The following is a 20,433-nucleotide window of genomic DNA, read 5'->3' as shown; positions in this document are numbered from 1 at the left end:
TGTTCTTTCAGATCTACCTATTTTCTCTCCCACTTATCCTCACTAGGGTGGTGGGGGGAGCTGAAGCCTACTCCAGCTGACTTGGGCAAGAGGTACACTCTGAAATGATTGCCAGCCAATTACAGTATTCTTCTAAAATACAGTACTACTTTTTTCTTTCTTTTTTTTTTTTTTTTAAACAAATTAAAGGCATTTAATTAATTTCAATTCAAACATTAGATTTTACGTATGATTAAATTAAGTTATGATCTTGGTCATGTAATAAACTAAGCTATATGATTTTTTTATTTTTTTTTTGTCAACAGAAATGAGAGTATTGTGTTTAACTTCACACGCATGTCGCAGCATTGCAGAATATCCTTTCACACCAACGCCATCCAAACACTTCAATGGCTCTGATATTGACTTAGAAAGCAGAAAATTGCTGGGTGGCCTTCGTACCCTGCACCCCCTTTTTATATCAGTGCCAATTATACAGAACAGTAGTGAATAAAGCGGTGAAATTCCAACCCATAACAGTGAGTGGATCTTCATTTTACAAAATGTGCCATTATCCATTATGGCTTACATTAGACATGGACCGATGTGTTTTTTTTTCCAGTGCCAATACCGATACCAATTATTAGTCAAGGAGGCTGATCTCTATTGTATTCTACAGTAAATAAAGATTTCCAAAATTTCAAACTATCTGAAATGTTACATTCATTCAGTTTTATATTAATCTATTATCGGACATATGATTCTTTAAAAAGTCAGATGCCGATATTCTTTAAAATGCAGACTATCGGCACTGATAATCGGCCCGGCCGATAATCGGTCTATCCCTAACCTACATAGCCTAAAAACTGCTTGGTTGACATCAGCCCCCATTTATACAGAAAAAAAGTGGAAAATATCGTTGTCTTACAGCTGTGTGAAAAGGCGTTGCATTTCCCTACTTGAGCACCACAAATAAGAAGTGTGAACAATGAAGAAAACATCTTCGTCCAGCCTTTGATGGAACTTTATGCACAAAAATGTTCTGTTCAGTGAGATGAGAATCTGGAATAAGCCAGGGAAGCGACGAAGAGATGAGGATACAAGAGTGGGGATGAGTGGAAGGGAAAGGCGTCTGCTGCGAGCTAGTGTGAAATCTTAATCTTCATCTCTTCTCCCTTCCATGCATCGCTGTTCCATGCGCCCTCTCGTTCCTCGTGCAAACCCCCACTGTCGCTCGGTAACAAGAATCCTCCCACCAGCGGCGATTCACAATTGCGCTTCCTCTGTAACTATATGTTTGACTTACAATTCGAAGACCATGTAGAGCATCCCGTCGGAGCTGTACGTCTCCAGCAGCTCCACGATGTGCGGGTGTTTGAGCATGTGGCAGATGCTGGCCTCCCTCTTCAGGTCTAATTGGTTAGAGGGAGAAAAACAAAAACAATAGTTTATGAGCTCAGTTTTCACTCCTTTTCCACTGACAGTCATATCAATAATATCTACCATCGGCAATTTATTAATCAACAAATGTGTAATTGTTATTCATCCATACATTTTATAGTTTGTCAGCAATTTTCTTCCCTCAATATTACGGTTGTGATTTAACTTGTGATTATTTTATCAAAGTCCTATTCCCATGCATTTTTTAACAAACAAGCAAATAAATTAATCTGTATTATTACAAACAACTTCAGATTTATTATACATAAATGTTTTGGTTTTGCAAGGTACTCCCTGGACTAGTTGCCAGCCAATTGGAGGGCACAGATAGATAGATAAACTTTCACACCTATGGACAATATTGAGCAGAGGTGTCCAAACTTGCTCCTGGAAGACCAGAGTCCTGCAGGATTTGCAGGTTTTCCTTCTCCAACACACCTGCAAGCTCTGCATAAGTCTGATAATGATCTTATTCATTGGAATCAGGTGCATTGGAGCAGGGAAACATCCAAAACCTGCAGGACTACAGGCCTCCAGGAGAGTTTGGACAGCAATGATATAGAGTCTTCAATGAACATAACCGCCAGCTGACGGCTGGAGTTCAGCCCAGGTGTGAAACAATATCCTGCTGAGGCACTATCATGCAGAAACATCCACATCCCCCAAGGTATGACACTTCGGCTATCATGTCAAAGCCAAAAGCTAAGCAGGTTGCACTGTGTATGTTGGATGCACTGAGTAGCAATAGCTAACAGTGTTAGCTTTTTTGAAAAACATACGTAATTGCTCTGTGAAGTTGTCAATGTGGTGGTGTTGGAGGGTTTTGGTGTTCATACAGTATGTCACAAACAGAACGTACTCACCGGTTGTTTGTTTTGTACTAGAAATGTGCAAGGCATTGTGCACTAGCATGCACCTGTTCTGATTTAATAGCAAAGTTAGGCTTCAGTGTTAATTGAAATTTAAGGCTGGGAAGCCTGTGCTGCTTCATTTCAAATTGTTCGCCATCATTTCTTGATTTTAACTTAAGATATTTGCTCTTTTCCAAGTTATGTGAACTTTTTGCTCAATGATATACAATAGATAATCGTTAAAAAAAATTAAACGCTATAGCCATTTTAGTTTAGTTAGGGTTTTCTTTGTCTATGGGTGGTGTGCCTCGAGATTTATGGAAACGGATTTGTTGTACAGATAAAAATTAGCTTCATGGGCAAGAAAATATCCCATTTGCAAAACCACTAATATATGCTGTGAAAAAGGAAATGTGCCATGTTGATTTTGTTCTATAGGTACGTATATACGTCTATACGTAAATCATAACATTTTGATGCTTTGACCTTAGCCTTGAAATAATGTTTGCAACCAGACCCCTCTGAACTTTCATTGAAGATCCATGGAGGTGCATATGATTATGAAGTACTAATTCCACAAGTGAAGAGACTGTGCTTCCTTTTTTTTTTTTTGTTTGTCACTCTCTGGGCTCCCTGAACTGGTCACAAAGCCCAGCCCTTTAAAAAGCACTACATTAGCATCATTAGCAAAGTAAATTAGCGCTAATACAGTCCTACAGATACCCAGGCTTGTACATCAAAATGATAGACCTCCAGCAACACAGATCCCTGGGGTGCCACGCATGTGCTCTACAATCATCATGCCATAAAATGAGCAATAACGTCCTTTGACATCTTGAAAGACACTTCAGCACTTTAAAGGCTCCCCTGGAACTAAGCCTGTACTCTAATTGGCTCCTAATGATGAGAAAGGTTAATGGAGGAGTGAAAAGAATCTGCAGAGGCGGAGGTGCTGACAAGTTTGCCACATTAGCAACAATCAAACACTCTTCTGCATTAAATAAATGATGCTAACAAGTTACACCTTCCTCCTGTTTGTCTCCATATACTGAAGTGTGATAATGATGGGGGTGAGAGTGTTGCACTCAGGGAGATGAATGCATGCGGAGAACAGAAATGTGAGCTTCTGGAAAAAAAATAAATAAAAAAATCAATATTCCGACAATCGGCGCGTGGCACAAATGGAAAACTGTAAAAGGAGATAAATGGCTGCGAGGTTACGATGTACGGTGCGGTAAATGAAGCGGGGCCATGGATTTCAATGTCTGATTGATGATAAAATGTTGATTGATTAGATGTTGACAAATAGGATGTGGAAAAGGTAATGAGCTAGCTCTTACATTGTTGTTTTACAGAACCTTGTCACAGTAGCCATTTTTACAAAGCATGAAATAGGACAGAGCAGAGGCAACACAACAGTGAGTTGCCTATGCAACTTTCTGGCAGTGAGTGAAATTTATTCTGAGACATTGGTCAAAAAGAAAGAACGAAGCGCCAGGACAGAGTAGACAAATATTTAATTTGGTTCAAGGATGGACATTTGATTACATGTAATTATTAGCCCCCCCACACACACACACCCCCACACACACACACACACATTATTTATCTACATTCTTAGACAATTTGTATTTACTGTTTATCTAGTCCGCAGTTAGGTTAAAAGTGAAACAATGATCACAGTAAGTAGGGGTGTGAAGTGCCTAGTACCTGACGATTCGATTTGCATCACGATTCATAGGTCACAATTCGATTTGATACCGATTAATCCTGATACAAAATTATAAGTCGATTGTTGCAATTTTTTTTTTTTACTCAAATTTAGAATATACTTATCAGTAAACTTGTATATGTAAACTGTAAGATTTGTATGAAAATGCATTATTTATTTATCTGAAACATAACTGTGAGCCACTGCACTTAAACAGGTTGTAATCTGTTTCATGTTTGAACAGCATTGAAATAAAATATTAAGGCTTAATGTTCCAATAATACAACATTCTTTCATTCTTAAGGTTTGAACCCTAAGTAAGATGTTTTGTTGAATATTTTTCCATCAAAAATGAATGTTTAAAAAACGATTCGGTCGCCTGTTGAATCGATTCGAGAATTGAGCGCTGTAATATTGCGATATATTGCCGTATCGATTTTTCTTAACATCTCTAACAGTAAGTATGTTCACAGCTTTATCATCATCATCATCATCATCATCATCATCATCATCGACTCTGTACTTTTTAATAAATTTTAGTCATCAGAAATACTGTAACTCTATATATGCCATCCGTGAAAATATATTAGTTTTGCGTTCACGGTTCACACTAAGTACATTTTGGGACTACATTGGACAAGGTAATTGCTTTAGTAATCATACTTTTTTTTTTTTTTTTTTTTTTTAAAACTGATTTTGTGAGCGGCACGTGGCTGACTGGTTAGCATGTTCGCCTCCCAGTGCTGAGGACGCAAGATCGAGTCCAGGCTTCGGCCTTCCTGGGTGGAGTTTACATGTTCTCCCCATGCCTGTGTGGGTGTTCTCCGGCTTCTCCGGTCTCCTCCCACATTCCAAAGACATGCATGGCAGGTTAATTGGGCGCTCTGAATTGTCCCTAGGTGTGCTTGTGAGTGTGGATGATTGTTCGTCTCTGTGTGCCCTGTGATTGGCTGGCAACCAGTTCAGGGTGTACCTCGCCTACTGCTTGAAGCCGGCTGGGATAGGCTCCAGCACCCCCGCGACCCTTGTGAGGAATAAGCGGTTAAGAAAATGGATGGATGGATGGATGGATGGATGGATGGATGGATGGATGGATGGATGGATGGATGGATGGATGATTTTGTTTGCTGGTTACCCATGAGATTTTTCTAATTTAACATAGGTGCCTATCTACCTGGGCTCAACAAAAGATTGTTTTCCAAGAGATCTATTCAATACTCTCCTAAATAAAAGCTCATGTTATTGAATAAGTCTTAAGATGCACATAGACTGATGTGTTTAACGTAACGTTTAACGAGTTATTGCATTGGAGCTATTCAGTATGGTCTCGCTCAAAATGGGTATCTGGTGCCATTTGCCAGCTACTTTTTTGGCGGTCTCAGTGAATGTTTGTAGAAGCGGTGCAAAAACATAGGCAATTAAAAAGCGTACCATAGAAATAGCTGACTGTTAGCCCAATGATGGTTAGCATTATCCGCTACTTTGTTATTATTATCATTGCTGCTGTACACTGCTCACTAAAAATGAAACTTGCATATGCCTCTGAACCGACGGGACATGCGAAGTGAACTGGAAGAGTGGGACCGAACCGTTTTTCAAAAGCCATTCCACCCCTCTGGTTTGTGTGACGTGTGAGTGCTTTTGAGTGCCAAGTGCCGACTCCAACAGTGACAAACAAGTTGAAAGGCAGGAGAGGGAATAATGCCTGCCCTCTATCTGCAGTTGAGTAAATACAGTAATATGTTATTCTGTTTTCTGCCCTTCGCAGCATCCCAACTAACTATGCAAGCATGCGTATGATTGTGCATCTTCACAACTTGTGCAGACGGCGTAGACAAGATGTCACAATAGGAGCAGACACACTAACACACAGCGCTGTGTCGTTTGTGACTCTGGAGAAGGAGGTGACAGACGAGGGAGGTGAAGAGGACACAATGTGAGGGGAAATAAAAGAACGGCAGAAGGAAGACCTGTGGGAAGGGGGGAGTGGAGTGGAGGGGGGCGGTGAAAGCGTGCAAAAGGATTGGGGAATTGGGAGGCGGGAAAGGAGAGGAAGCGAGCGGGCAGAGGCACATGATGGATTTTGCTCATTCGCTGGCTTGCTTTGCTCTCTCATCGCCTTGGAGAGCTGACCTATTCGTCAGACAGACCTCTGGACACGCTTGAGAGACACTGACTGGTGTGTGTGTGTGTGTGTGTGTGTGTGTGCGCGTGTGTAGGTTGGTCAATCCATTGCCAAGGCACGAACAATTTGACCCACTTCCCTCACTCTAAGGTCTGAGCAGAGAGTGTGCGTGCCATGCTAGAGGAGTGCACCACAGTACCACATGATCACGACATTTTCTCAATGACAATAATAGTGTCATGTTCCAGTGATATCACTTGTCTTTTTGGTGACATCTTTTCCAAATGATGCAACGCTATATGTCATGACATCACTTCTGACATTAAATAAGGTAAGTCTCAATTGAAGGGCCGGGTGTACAAAATGCAGGGCCCGAAACTGCATAATTGTGATATTAAATGTATGCTGTCTGATGTGACGATCTTGCATGACATTTTTTATCATTGGCACCAAAAAAGCCGAAGAAAAGGCAAAAATATGTAGAGGTGATCCTTGTGAGGTACCCAAAGGTCTACCAAAACAGGTTGCAAAAAAAGCCCCCAAAAATGCAGAACACATTGATTGAAATCCTTTGATGCTTGCTGATTTTAAGCTGGTGAGGTACTCCAAGGTCTCTCATTGTATGCTGAAGCTTAAAATCAGCAAGCATCAAAGGATTTCAATCAATGTGTTCTGCATTTTTTGGGGGCTTTTTTTGCAACCTGTTTTGGTAGACCTTTGGGTACCTCACAAGGATCACCTCTACATATTTTTGCCTTTTCTTCAGCTTTTTTGGTGCCAATGATAAAAAATGTCATGCAAGATCGTCACATCAGACAGCATACATTTAATATCACAATTATGCAGTTTCGGGCCCTGCATTTTGTACACCCGGCCCTTCAATTGAGACTTACCTTATTTAATCCACTTTTACTACTACTACTACTACTACCACCATTATGTTGCAATTATAGAAAATAAATCATTACTACTATAGAGGCCCCCTTGGTCCTAGGGGGAATTGTGTTCAACCTTAGAGGTTGGTGTAACACTTGGACACATTTTAAATGGCTATAAAATATGCAAGAAATGTGCCAGGCCTATGAGTGAATACCTTCCAGCATCCATCTCATGCGTTTAACATTATCAATACTGTGGTTGCTAACGTTTGTCATTCTAAATGGCAAAAGCAAACGGGCTGCACATCCTCACACTAATTTATCTTTGCTAATGAGACCGCGTTGAAGTAGTCCAATGTTAATACTGTAATTGCTCACAATCGCAGATTGACACCTCCAATATGTACTGTACACTAACACTCAGCAGAGACAACATTAGGCACATCTGTACATTCTAATGAGATGACATCAGCAAATATTTACAAAGGTAATTTGGTACTAGTACCTAATGTTGTATTCATATGTTCCAAGATCGCTGTGCACCCTCCTCACTTTGTTTAGCTCAAATCTTCTTATCAGGCTTCACCACACCTTTCAACTATCTTTAGTGCCATCACTCGTCCTCTAGAGTCATCACATATCTAATCACAGCGCTGGCAGATTGCTACAGTAGATAACAAATACCCTCAAACACAACACTAGGATAATGTGACTTCTTAAATCTTGTGAGACTTCAGCTCAGTGAGCATTCCAAGGACCGACTCCACAAGTGTGTTTCTTTGTCTTTATATGTTTTATAAGTTAATTGTTAAAGGTTTTATATGGGTGACAGTTTGAGTCTGCAATTTATTATTTCACTTAAAATTACTCCCAATGGTCATGGCCTGTCACACTTTTTATGTTTCTTTTCATTGTCTGTGAAGGGCCATTCAAAACATGGTCAAACGAGGAGGAAGCAGCATCTCTATGGAGACTTTTAAAAAATTATTATTATTTTTTTTTAAAGTTTTATGTGGAAAGAAAAACCTTACCCTCTGTGCTGAGTCCAGGACTGGAGGTGAACTGGGCCACATCCACAATTTTGACAGCAAACTGCTGTCCCGTTTCTCTGTTGATGCATCTCCTCACCACACTGAAGGGACCCCTGGAGAAGATATTGAGGAAATGCTTTAAGACGACCATGCAATAATGACAGAAGAGGATTTGCGACAATGTGAACAACACAAGAAAACGCATGAGCCCGTTTTACACAGAAATCACGCAAAAATGCAGCATCGGATCCACAACAGAAGACATGATTTTACAATCATACAAATAGTTAAAAGTGGCATTGCTGCAACTATTATATGAAGAGATCTGGTTTGATATATAACATGATACATAATACCAATCTGAGTAGAAAAAGTGAGTGCCAGACGCCTCCTGCGCCAGATCCTACTTTAGAAAGTGAAAATATTCATGGGTCACCATTTGAAATCCCATATAATGCCTCTGTGTTGTCCATATAGAACAGCAGCACAAAAAACAAGTCAGAAAAAGTACAGCTTTTATAGGCAGTGTGAAATGGGCTATTATTTCTGAAAGCAGCTGCTAGAATCCATTGAAGCGGGATATTGCCACAACTGCATGCACTTTTGCACAGAGAAATGGCATCTCGCAATCAGATAATTAGATGATTTCAGTGCCAGCTTCTGGTGTGGTAGATAAAATACTTCTCATCCAGTGACTGATGTAAAATTTTGTGTTGTGTGTCGCACCCCTATCCCAGTATTGTGGAATAGTCAGAGATAAAGGCCGCATCCTGACTCTTATCCCACCAGAATTACATTAAGAATTACAAAAAGGGAAATCTGCAGTAGACACACATACCAATAACTTGGCCGAATATTAGAATCCTATTATGGTAATGTGACAGACCTGCTCTCACTCTTGGTTTCTGTGGAAAAAAAAATCCATAAATACCAGATCTTCAACCTGCTGTGGTCACCAGTCAATTCACTTCAACGAAATTCATCGTACAACAATGTTGTTTCGCTAAATAAAAACCATAGTGTTTGTGCAGTGAAACTAGCGGGAAGATACGGTATTTGTCCAAAATCAAGTCCCGTTTGACACCGGTGCTTTCACGGCTCGTTAATGTGAGGCCACTGACATTTCAGAAGGCTGAGTGTCCACTCTGCTTGTTTGTGGCAAATCGGCATGTCGAGTGGCTCCGGCCGCAACAGCCATTGAATGGCCTTTCTAATGGAGTAATATCCCATTCATGGGGATAAATACTCAAGAGACTGACGAAGGTGGCGCGTCACAACAAGGCAGTGTGGCAGGGTTATAGAATTAAAGAGGAAGTCAATCCCAAAAAAATTCTTAACAATAATATATTCTATGTAGCCCCACTAGTCTAAATGCAGTATTTTGTTTAATATTGCATTAGTGGAATACAAGTGAAGCAGCAAAATCCAGCAGTTTTTATCAATATCAGAAGGCAGCCATTTTGCCACTTCTTGTCGAGTGAAACTGACATCAATGTTGCTCAGGTATCAGGTAACAATCAATCACAGCTCAGCTTCACTGGTGAGCTGTGATTGGCCGTTGCCTGAGCCCTGAGCAACATTGATGTCATCTTCAGTTGACAGCAAGTGGCAAAATAGCCGCCCTCTGAGATGGATATAAACAGCTGGATTTTGCTGCATAGCTCATATTCCACAAATGTAATATTAATCAGGATGTCATTTTAGCCTAGTGATGTAATTTATAACATATTATTTTCAAGATATGTTTAAGGTTGACTTCCTTTCAAAAAGGCTGACAGCACTGGGACAAAGGGCTAAAAATGGCCTCGATGGTACTATGGAAATCAATGCAAGTCACCTTATAAATTACAAACACGCAACACAATGGTCTGGATGACAAAAGAGCAGGTGATAAAGGACACCAACATGATGCCATCCGATCTTCCAAATGTTAATTACCAGAGTGTGTCCCAAAATGCATTGGGAGACACACACTGTCTACATCACACAAGTACACACGTTTCCACCTGTCATGATGTTGCCATGGAGCTTTGTGTAAGAGTAAGGATGGGCCTTATGTTCTCTAGAAACTTCCTGTGTGGTGTCAGGGAGGGAACTGAGACACACTACTGTGTATAGGATAGGGACTCAATATTGCACTCATCAATAGGGGAAGTGCGTCAGAAATGTGCTGGCCTTTTAACTGCCTTATCATTAACGCCTGTGCATTTAACGGATTATCGGACCAGGCGTCAAAAATGTGATTAGAAATTGTCGAAAATGAATAAGTTTGTCTTGGTGAAGCATTCAGCACATTATGGCCTGTTCAGTTCCCAAGTTTGTGATCGTGAGTCGGATTGTGTAAAGTCCAAGTGTGACAACAGCTGTTGTGTTAGTCAGAAGACTGTGTATGCTGCATTCCGTACATTTACTCAACGTAATCTCCCTTCAGTATTGAGATTAAACACAAAATTGTGGACAATAAAATGAGTAAACGGGGATGCAGTAGGTGAGTCCAATCCTCTTTAGGTGGGTGAACACTATATTCCTGTCCCAGCACTCTCGCCCACACATTGTATAGTGCATCATGTCACGTCAATTACAGTATATAATTTGTAGAACAACACTCAGCAACAATCAGAAAAACAATTATGAGTGGAGTTCCTCAGGGAAACATTTTAGGCACATTCATTTTCTAAGCAGGTTGCTCAAACAGCCGCGAACATTTCTATGATTAACTAGAACAAAGTAGACCCAATAGGCCCTTCCCTTCTCTCAGTTCCAACACCATTGACTTCTCAACTCACATTTTGAGTGGAGGTCCCCTGGGCCCTGGGAAATATTTCGGGTCCATTCATTTTCAAAAGAGGTTGAACCCTCAAGCCCAACCAAAAAGTCTGGCATAAACTAGAAGCAAGCTAGAAGGCGCTCTCTCCAGTCCAACATTAATGGTGACTCAAAATATGCCCCCCCCAAAAAAAGATAAATAAATAAATAAATAATCCCACAAACATGCTGTATAATCTAGTAGAAAGTCTTGCTGGGAGAAACTGTAGCTGCAAAGGGGGAACACCACCACATTTACCTTCATTTTCCATCTATATTCATATATTCACGTTAGTGACTCTCTAAGGTTTTGTATACAAGAAGTGTGCTCTAGTGTTGTTTATGCGTGATTTAGTGGCTGAGGAAAACGGGGGTTGTCTTTGTACAAAAATACAGACTGGTGGAACAGATGGCAATCAAGCTAAAGCTGCTTAGCATCAGAAGGGTGAGGTAGGACGGCATCGTGCCCAACCGCGGCACATGCAGACACACTAACAGCATAAACATACACTCACCAGTCACTGGCCACTTCAATATGGACACTGGCACAAACAAATGGGATCCAATACAAAAGAAAGTCAATGTGTACATGGCACATGCATCAATCGCTCAGCCAAATAAGTCATCAATCATCATCATCAACAAACGCAGAGAACATGAATATTCATTACCACGATATTTACATAAATCAACACACGCTGTAATAACTGGACTATTGGTGACATTGATTGGTAATATGCAATTGATTAATTATTGGTGGTATTAATGGGCACACTCATATGGGCTCTTATTAGTAATGGAGTCATGTCCATGCTGTTATCGCACCACTGCTACAGTCCAGTCTGACCGCCTTTGGAAACCCCAGACACAGGGAGGAAAATGTCACACCTCGCTGGCTCACGGCTAAACCCAACACAACCACCACCTACACGGCCTGTGGGATGAAGTGAAAGGATACATTGCAAAATAGGCAGCGATTTGGAAAAAAGTATGGGCGTTTAAACTTAAAATGAATTGTTTTAATAGAGAATGTGTGAATGTGTTATGTGAGCTAGGGGACCTTTAAATCGCATTTAACTGAAAATTAAAAGGGATTGATTAGTTGTGCCCAAGCTGCTTTGCAACACAGACATGGCCTGACAGTGCTTTTGGAGACTGAGATGCAAACATTGGTCAAGCATTGACCAATTCATCTGCACGTCATCATCTTTTAACTTGCGACATGGCCAGGACGAGTCACTTTAATGTACGGTATTTAACGACCTACACTGAAGCAAATAAAAAACTTCCACTGGCGTGAAAATGTTTCATCGATTAACATCATTTAATATGTCAATGTTAGGCCTTCGACATAATGTACCTGTCATGTATTGTATTGTATTGTATTGTATAATGGGACACTCAAAAAAAAAAAACTAACACCATGACGTGTTTAACAACAGATTGTCTGCCACACTGCCTCCCATTTTTCCTTTGTCTTTATAATAACAATGACAATAATAATGAAGATAAAATGTACACTGTTGAACGGTATTGGTCAGCAAGACAAAAAAATTGCATAGAAGTTGGAGTTTCTTTACAAGATCGCTTCACCACTTGTGGGCCTGGTGTGCTCATTACTTTTTCAACTGACAGTCTGATTGAGTACAGTCATCTGCACATGAAATTTTTCAAAACTTGGTTTTTCACGTGAAAAAATAAAAAGCGTCAAACTGGATATTTTTAATGTCACCATGGCCAGCAAAGGTGGGACACAAAACAGTTGCTGCATTTCAATCCATCAATCAATATTTGTATAGCACCTTTCATACATTAACACATTCATTGCCAGACCAGCAAAAAATGCATCATTTGACATCTTTTTCCGTCAATGGCAGTGAATGAGTTAAAATGCAACTCAAGGTGCTTGTCACGCCGCCACCGGCGTGACGGCCCATGCTTTTGTTTTGTTGTCCATGTTTCCTGTTTTACTTTGAAAACCCTAACTCTCCTCTCACCCCAGGTCACTTGCCCTTCCTGCCGCTCACTCATTACCGGTCCCCGCCCATGATTATCACCACCTGCCACCAATCAACCCACACAATAAAAGCCAGCTGCATTCTCCCCTCTGGGCCGAAGTGTCACCGTCAGTGCATGGAAGCGTCCCACAGTCCTTATGTCCTTGTTCATGTTGCCTAGCGTTGTTGCCTTGTTTTTGTGCCTTTTCCTCCCTTTTGGAGCGCCTTCAGTTACCCCTTTTGCCTTGTGCCCTTTTTCCTCCCTAGCGGAGCGCTTTCTGTTGTCCCCAGTACCTTTTGCCTGTTTTTTCCTCCCTAGTGGAGCGCTTTTTGTTCTCCACTTTTTCCCCTCCCTGTTCTCCTCTCAGTTTGAGAGGAGACCTCTGTTGGCCGGAAATAAACCTGCTGCCTTGGTGGCCTACCTTACGCCTGCGTCTGAGTCCTACTTGACCTCGCCTTGTCAGTACACTTCGGCCAGCATGGACCCAGCAGGCATGGTCGAGGCCGCACTGCAGAGCCAGGAGGCCCGGCTCAACAATCAGGACCAGATCCAACAGACCATGCGGTCCCGGATTGAGGAATTGACCAGCCAGGTCCACGAGCTGGTAAGCCTCTCACGGCGTCGAGTGCCAGCTTCCACCAGACAACTTCCTCATCCTGAGTTCTCCGTCCCGACCACGCCATTCACCGGGGTAGGATTAAGACTGGCCTCCCCAGAACGATACTCCGGTGAACCCGGGCGCTGTCAGACTTTCCTCACGGAATGTGACATTCATTTTGAACATTTACCACAGGCATTTCCCACAGCCCGGTCCCGAGTGGCCTTCATGGTGTCTCACCTGACGGGACGGGCCAAAACCTGGGCGACCGCGGAATGGGCCAGGGGTTCCTCGGTCTGTCAAAGTGTACAGGACTTTCAAGTCGCTTTGCGCCAAGTCTTTGACCCAGAGAACAACGACCGAGAGAAGGCACGAGCATTGAGCCGGCTTCAACAAGGCAAAGAACCTGTCAGCGATTACGCTGTCCGCTTCCGAACATTGGCAACGAACAGTGGCTGGAACGCCATAGCACTTCACGATCATTTCTTAAAAGGACTCTCACCTGCCATTCAAGAACTTCTGATCCCCGTAGAACTCCCCACGGACTTGGACGCTTTAATCTCCCTCGCCATCCGCACCGATCATCGTCGCCAGGAGCTGGCTAAGATCGGCGGACCTCGAAGGAGGGAGGAACCCACCCCCTGGTCACGGCAACCGGAGGCCAGAAGGCTGCAACCCATCTTTTCTTCCCGACCGGAACCAGGAGAGGTGGACCTCGCCAGCGACGAACCCATGCAACTGGGAAGGGCTCGGCTTTCGCAAGAGGAAAGACAGCGCCGACGCCGAGAGGGCCGTTGCTACTATTGTGGTGGTCTTGGACACTTGGTGGGATCCTGCACCACGAAGGGCAACTCTCCGGTGAGTTCCCCGTCACCCCGACCCGCCAAGAACCACAGACTCACGCAAATTCAGATAGCCCACCACAATGTCACCACAGATCTGTCAGCCCTTATCGACTCCGGATCCGACGAAAGTCTCATGAACTGGGAGCTCGTAAGGCAAATACGAGCCTCCACCGAACCCCTTTCCTCGACCATCCTGGCTAGAGCGCTGAATGGCAAAGAGCTCTTCAAAATCACCCACATCACTGAACCTCTGGAAGTCCGAATCGGATCTCACTTGGAGACTCTCCGCTTCCATGTTTTTCACGCATCGTCCTCCACGTTGGTTCTGGGCCATCCTTGGTTGCGTGTACATAATCCCAGAATCGACTGGAACACTGGAGTCGTTCTGGAGTGGGGAACGGACTGTATCTCACACGGGTTGGAACCACCCTCACCCCGAAACTCCACAGCCCAGGTTCACCAGGTGACTCTCGTCCCACCGGCTCAAGAAGAGTACCCAAGCCTGCACACTGTTCCCTCCTGCTACCACCACCTGCGGGAGGTCTTCAGCAAAACCAAGGCCATGACTCTTCCTCCACACCGACCGTATGACTGCCCGATCGATTTGATTCCCGGTTCGACCATTCCCAAGGGGAGACTGTACTCGGTTTCAGGACCAGAACGCCAAGCCATGAACAATTATATTGACGACTCCTTGAAAGCCGGCCTCATCCGACCGTCTTCCTCACCTGCAGGCGCAGGTTTTTTCTTCGTGAGTAAAAAGGATGGATCCCTACGCCCATGCATTGATTACAGTCCCCTGAATGACATCACTGTTAAGAACCGGTACCCCTTGCCCTTGATGTCCTCGGTGTTCGACCAGCTGCAACAGGCTAAGATTTTCACCAAGCTCGATCTCCGGAACGCCTATCACCTCATTCGGATCCGCGAGGGAGATGAATGGAAGACGGGCTTCAACACTCCACGAGGACATTATGAGTACCTGGTCATGCCATTTGGCCTCACGAATGCTCCAGCCGTCTTCCAGGCCATGATAAATGAAGTACTCAAGGACTTCATAGATCACTTTGTGTATGTTTACTTGGACGACATCCTGATTTACTCTCCTGACCTAATGAGCCACCGAGACCACGTAAACCGAGTCCTGCAACGCCTACTGGATCATCATCTGTACGTGAAAGCTGAGAAGAGCCTGTTCCACGTCAACACCATCTCCTTCCTGGGATTTGTTGTTTCACCCGGGAAGGTGGAGATGGACTCGGACAAGGTCAGCGCCGTACGAGAGTGGCCCACGCCGGACTCTCGGAAAAAGGTTCAACAGTTCCTCGGATTCGCCAACTTCTACCGTCGTTTCATAAGAAACTTCAGCACCATTGCCGCGCCCCTACACGCCTTGACCTCCCCACAAGTCCGGTTCATGTGGAACCCGGAAGCCGAAAAGGCATTCAGAGACTTAAAAGCACGATTCACCAATGCCCCAATCCTCAGGGTCCCTGACCCCAAACGCCAGTTCGTGGTGGAGGTAGACGCCTCCAGCATTGGAATTGGGGCAGTTCTGTCTCAGCGTTGTCAAGAGGATGGCAAGACACATCCGTGCGCCTTCCTCTCACGAAAATTATCCAAAGCTGAACGCAATTATTCGGTCGGAGATCGGGAGCTTCTCGCCGTAAAAGTGGCTCTTGAAGAATGGAGACACTGGTTGGAAGGCGCCGAACTCCCTTTTGTGATCTGGACCGATCACCGAAATCTGGAATACTTACGCCAGGCCAAAAGACTCAACCCTCGACAAGCCAGATGGTCCTTGTTTTTCAACCGCTTCGTATTTTCTCTGACTTACAGACCAGGCAGCAAAAACGTCAAGGCGGATGCGTTGTCAAGAGTCCACGAATTCGAGCCATTGAAAGCCGAGCCTGAGACCATCCTGCCCCGGGACTGCATAGTTGGAGCCATGAGATGGCAAATTGAGGACGATGTCAAGGAGGCACTGCGCAACGTCACTCCCCCCACGTCTTGCCCGCCACGTCGACTCTTCGTGCCTGAGGAACTAAGGTCTCAGGTGATACACTGGGCTCATACATCACAGCTGTTTTGTCATCCTGGAGTCCGCAGGACCATGTATGCTGTTGCCAGGAGATTCTGGTGGCCGGCAATGGAGACCACCATAAAAGAGTACATCGCCGCCTGTCCGACTTGTGCCCGCAACAAGACGTCCACTCAGTCCCGGATGGGTCTACTACAGCCACTACCAATCCCATCCAGACCATGGGCAGAAATCTCAGTAGACTTTGTAACCGGACTGCCCCCATCTCACGGTAAAACCACGATCCTCACAGTTGTTGACAGATTCTCGAAAATGGTTCGCTTCATTCCACTAACCAAGCTCCCGTCCGTTCAAGACCACAGCAGATATCATGATCCACCACATTTTCCGGTTCTACGGCTTTCCATTGCACATCGTCTCAGACCGTGGACCACAGTTCGTCTCCCGATTCTGGTCACAATTTTGTAAAGCTCTAGGTGCCAAAGCCAACCTGACGTCTGGATACCACCCTGAGGCCAATGGACAGGCAGAACGATTGAATCAGCAACTTGAAACCGGACTGCGATGCCTTGTCTCCCAGAACCCGACCACCTGGAGCAAGTACCTGGTATGGGTCGAGCTTGCTCACAACTCTTTGCCCACATCTGCCACAGGTCTTACCCCGTTTAAATGCGTCCACGGCTACGATCCGCCATTCTTCGCCGAACTAGAAGAGGAGGCAACGGTCCCCTCGGTCAAGGCCATGATCCGTCGGTGCCACAAGGTCTGGTCGGCGGCCCGGACGGCGCTTCAACGCCAGGGAGACCGGGTGAAGAGGGCCGCCGACCGGAAGAGGAGACCGGCACCAGAATACCGCCCAGGCCAGCGAGTTTGGCTATCAGCCAAACACCTCAGGCTCAAGGTACCATGTCCAAAGCTGGCCCCACGATTTGTGGGGCCTTTTCCAGTAACCAAGTCCATAGGTCCTGCCGCCGTTCGACTTCGCCTTCCAAGATCCCTCAGAATTCATCCAACGTTCCATGTCAGCCAGGTCAAACCCGTCCACGAAAGCCCACTAGTGCCCTCCGAACCCGACCCACCCCCCCCGGAGATGATTGAAGGCGGCCCCGTTTACAAGGTCAGGAAACTGTTAGATGTTCGTAATCGGGGCCGCGGGCGACAATACCTGGTCGACTGGGAGGGGTACGGCCCGGAGGAAAGACAATGGGTCCCCTCCCGGTTCATCGTTGATCCCTCGCTAATTGATGATTTTTACGCTGAACACCCTGACATTCCTGGGCCGTCAAGAGCCGGCCATTGAGGGGGGGGTACTGTCACGCCGCCACCGGCGTGACGGCCCATGCTTTTGTTTTGTTGTCCATGTTTCCTGTTTTACTTTGAAAACCCTAACTCTCCTCTCACCCCAGGTCACTTGCCCTTCCTGCCGCTCACTCATTACCGGTCCCCGCCCATGATTATCACCACCTGCCACCAATCAACCCACACAATAAAAGCCAGCTGCATTCTCCCCTCTGGGCCGAAGTGTCACCGTCAGTGCATGGAAGCGTCCCACAGTCCTTATGTCCTTGTTCATGTTGCCTAGCGTTGTTGCCTTGTTTTTGTGCCTTTTCCTCCCTTTTGGAGCGCCTTCAGTTACCCCTTTTGCCTTGTGCCCTTTTTCCTCCCTAGCGGAGCGCTTTCTGTTGTCCCCAGTACCTTTTGCCTGTTTTTTCCTCCCTAGTGGAGCGCTTTTTGTTCTCCACTTTTTCCCCTCCCTGTTCTCCTCTCAGTTTGAGAGGAGACCTCTGTTGGCCGGAAATAAACCTGCTGCCTTGGTGGCCTACCTTACGCCTGCGTCTGAGTCCTACTTGACCTCGCCTTGTCAGTGCTGAACAATTAAAACATCCATAGTACAATAAAAAGAAAACCCACACGTCCCCCCAACATCCCCATGATCATACCCCCCCCCCCCAAGGGAAAAAAAATAATGCTGCTCAATATAATGATTTTAGATACGATTCTCCAGGAAAGTGAACATTCACTTTACTGCTACTGAGTACGAAAATGTATTGCATATGTAAAATACTACACCCAGTTTTATGCTGATAAAGGTTTTTTGAAAGTCAATTTTGGATAAGAGAGGAGGATAAGCAGTTGGTGTATGTGTGGAAAGTTTCTTTATATGGACAATGTCCACTACTGGTCTGGCAATCTGGCATGCATATAACTTTCCAAAAATGCTAAGACATTTTTTGGTTTGTTTTTACTTGGTTGTTGCCATGTAAACCTTCCTTTTAGACCTTATTTTGTCATCTTAATAACAGACCTAGTGAGACCAACTTCTCAATATCCACCCCGCAGTACAGTATGAAACAGCTGGAGAGTATGATGGGGGGAAGGAGGGGTGTCAGTGAAACGCAGTCAAGTCAAGAGGCGGATATGGGTGTCTTGGAAAAAATGATGGTTATGCGGAGGAGGCTTTCTAGCTTTGACGAGGGCTCAGCTGCACACAGTTTAAGCCATTAGAGCTCTGAATGGAAGTCAGCTGCATGGGGGCCCGCTCTGACGACGCTCGCACTTTAGTAGCCCCCATGCTAAAAGAGCAGGAAGTGAGAGTGAGTGTAAGAGAAAAGTAAGAGCGGATTGAAAGCAGAGCAGCCTCCTCTTCTGATAGTCTTAGCCAACATGAACAGAATCTGCAATAGCAATATTAGTCAAGGATGCAATACGTCTGCTGCTATTTCAAGACTGAAAGGTGGCTGTTAAACCCGAGTAGCATAGGTCAAAGTACACTCCAATGTCAGAGATTTGTCCATAATATTAATAATAAATCCAACTTCTACTTCCAGCAAGGAGGTTACGTTTGTGAGTTACTCATCATAGGACTCAAGAAAGTAATCATTACATTTTTGTGAAAATTCATACTTTTCCCATTGTTTCGTTAAAAAAAAAAGAAAGAAAGAAAGAAATAGATGGGGTTATTTTGTCGTTTTCATTCATTTCTGAGTAAATAATGCATAAATTTTAATGACAAATTCCCCTGACTTGAATGATTGACTAATTAAAACTGTGGCGGGGAACTGGGACAAAAACATTACTATTACCATATTACTATTTATTTATTTATTTAATTTTAAAGAGGAAAATGCTTTCCATCCCTACATTTTTAATTCATCAAACTTTGGGGGCTGGGGTTCATATGTTCAATCGCTCAGATTTACCCCCAAATGGAAATCGGTTTTGTATACTTGTCATAATTGAAGAATAATTATTTCAGGAAAATTAAAAACTTTTTGCAGATGCACTGACACCTTCCAAAAGGTGCTTATTTTGCTTGGTTATTTTGCTGGCTATAATTGATTAAAATAACTGAAAGAGGCTATCAAAAATAAGCAATACTTGATTTGTATAGAATCCTTCATACTAAAAACACAAAGTTTGCTAAAAGGCAAGATTGAATGAAAATCAATCCCTCCCACAGCGAATTTCTGAGCCCCCGTTTTGCCGCACCCTGTGCCCCCCTTGCCATGGGCAAAATCAGTTATAGACTAAAATATGGACTACTAGACATAACATGGATGATGATACACTGCTTAGAACAGGGTAGCGGAATGAGGAAACACCATCATGGAGGGCCATCAGGACCTGGAGCCGCTTGCAGCTCAAAGCTACAGAGACAGAGTCCAAAGGGGCCGCTCCACAGCAGGCAGAGCAACAAGTCAAGATGACGGTGAAATGATTAGCAGACCCACACAAGGACCACACGAGCAGCATAGGGTATTTCCGCGCATCAGTAAAAGATATTGAAAGTTACAACACTTGTTGACATTGATAGTTCATGCCAAAATATTTTAGTAGTGGCCAATAGTTATTTTTGCCGGCCCCCTACATGTACAGTAAATGTGTATGTGGGAATCAATGCAGCTGTAATTTCAATCAATCAGCGAATTAAAAACTTTATGGCCGATCAAACTGATCGGTAAAAGATAAATGCATCACTTTGTTCAATCACATTTAAAATTTGTTTTACAAGTGTGTTTAAATAAGTTTAAAAGTGTTTTTTTTTTTTAAGTATGTGTGAGATATATTTTATAGTCTCTCTAGATTGTGGGTAAGTCTGGACCATATCCGCTACATGCACTAAACCAGATT

The 20,433-nt window shown here is 44.0% G+C and overlaps 1 protein-coding gene across 17 annotated transcripts in view; it reads right to left on the bottom strand.

Annotated features, from left to right (window-relative positions):
• The window catches only part of caska (calcium/calmodulin-dependent serine protein kinase a), a 124,833-nt gene that overhangs the window by 56,867 nt on the left and 47,533 nt on the right, over positions 1–20,433 (bottom strand). For all 17 annotated transcript variants that reach the window (XM_077536210.1, XM_077536217.1, XM_077536209.1 and 14 more), the window contains exons 2-3: positions 8,016–8,128; positions 1,286–1,391 (exon numbers count right to left, since the gene is read on the bottom strand). In XM_077536210.1, the coding sequence (XP_077392336.1) occupies positions 1,286–1,391; positions 8,016–8,128 (219 nt within the window). The remainder of the gene's footprint in view (positions 1–1,285; positions 1,392–8,015; positions 8,129–20,433) is intronic.

The sequence above is a fragment of the Festucalex cinctus genome, chromosome 11 (genome assembly GCF_051991245.1).
Source record: "Festucalex cinctus isolate MCC-2025b chromosome 11, RoL_Fcin_1.0, whole genome shotgun sequence".
NCBI classification, from domain to species: Eukaryota; Metazoa; Chordata; class Actinopteri; order Syngnathiformes; family Syngnathidae; genus Festucalex; species Festucalex cinctus.
This window is presented reverse-complemented; position numbering and strand designations above follow the sequence as displayed.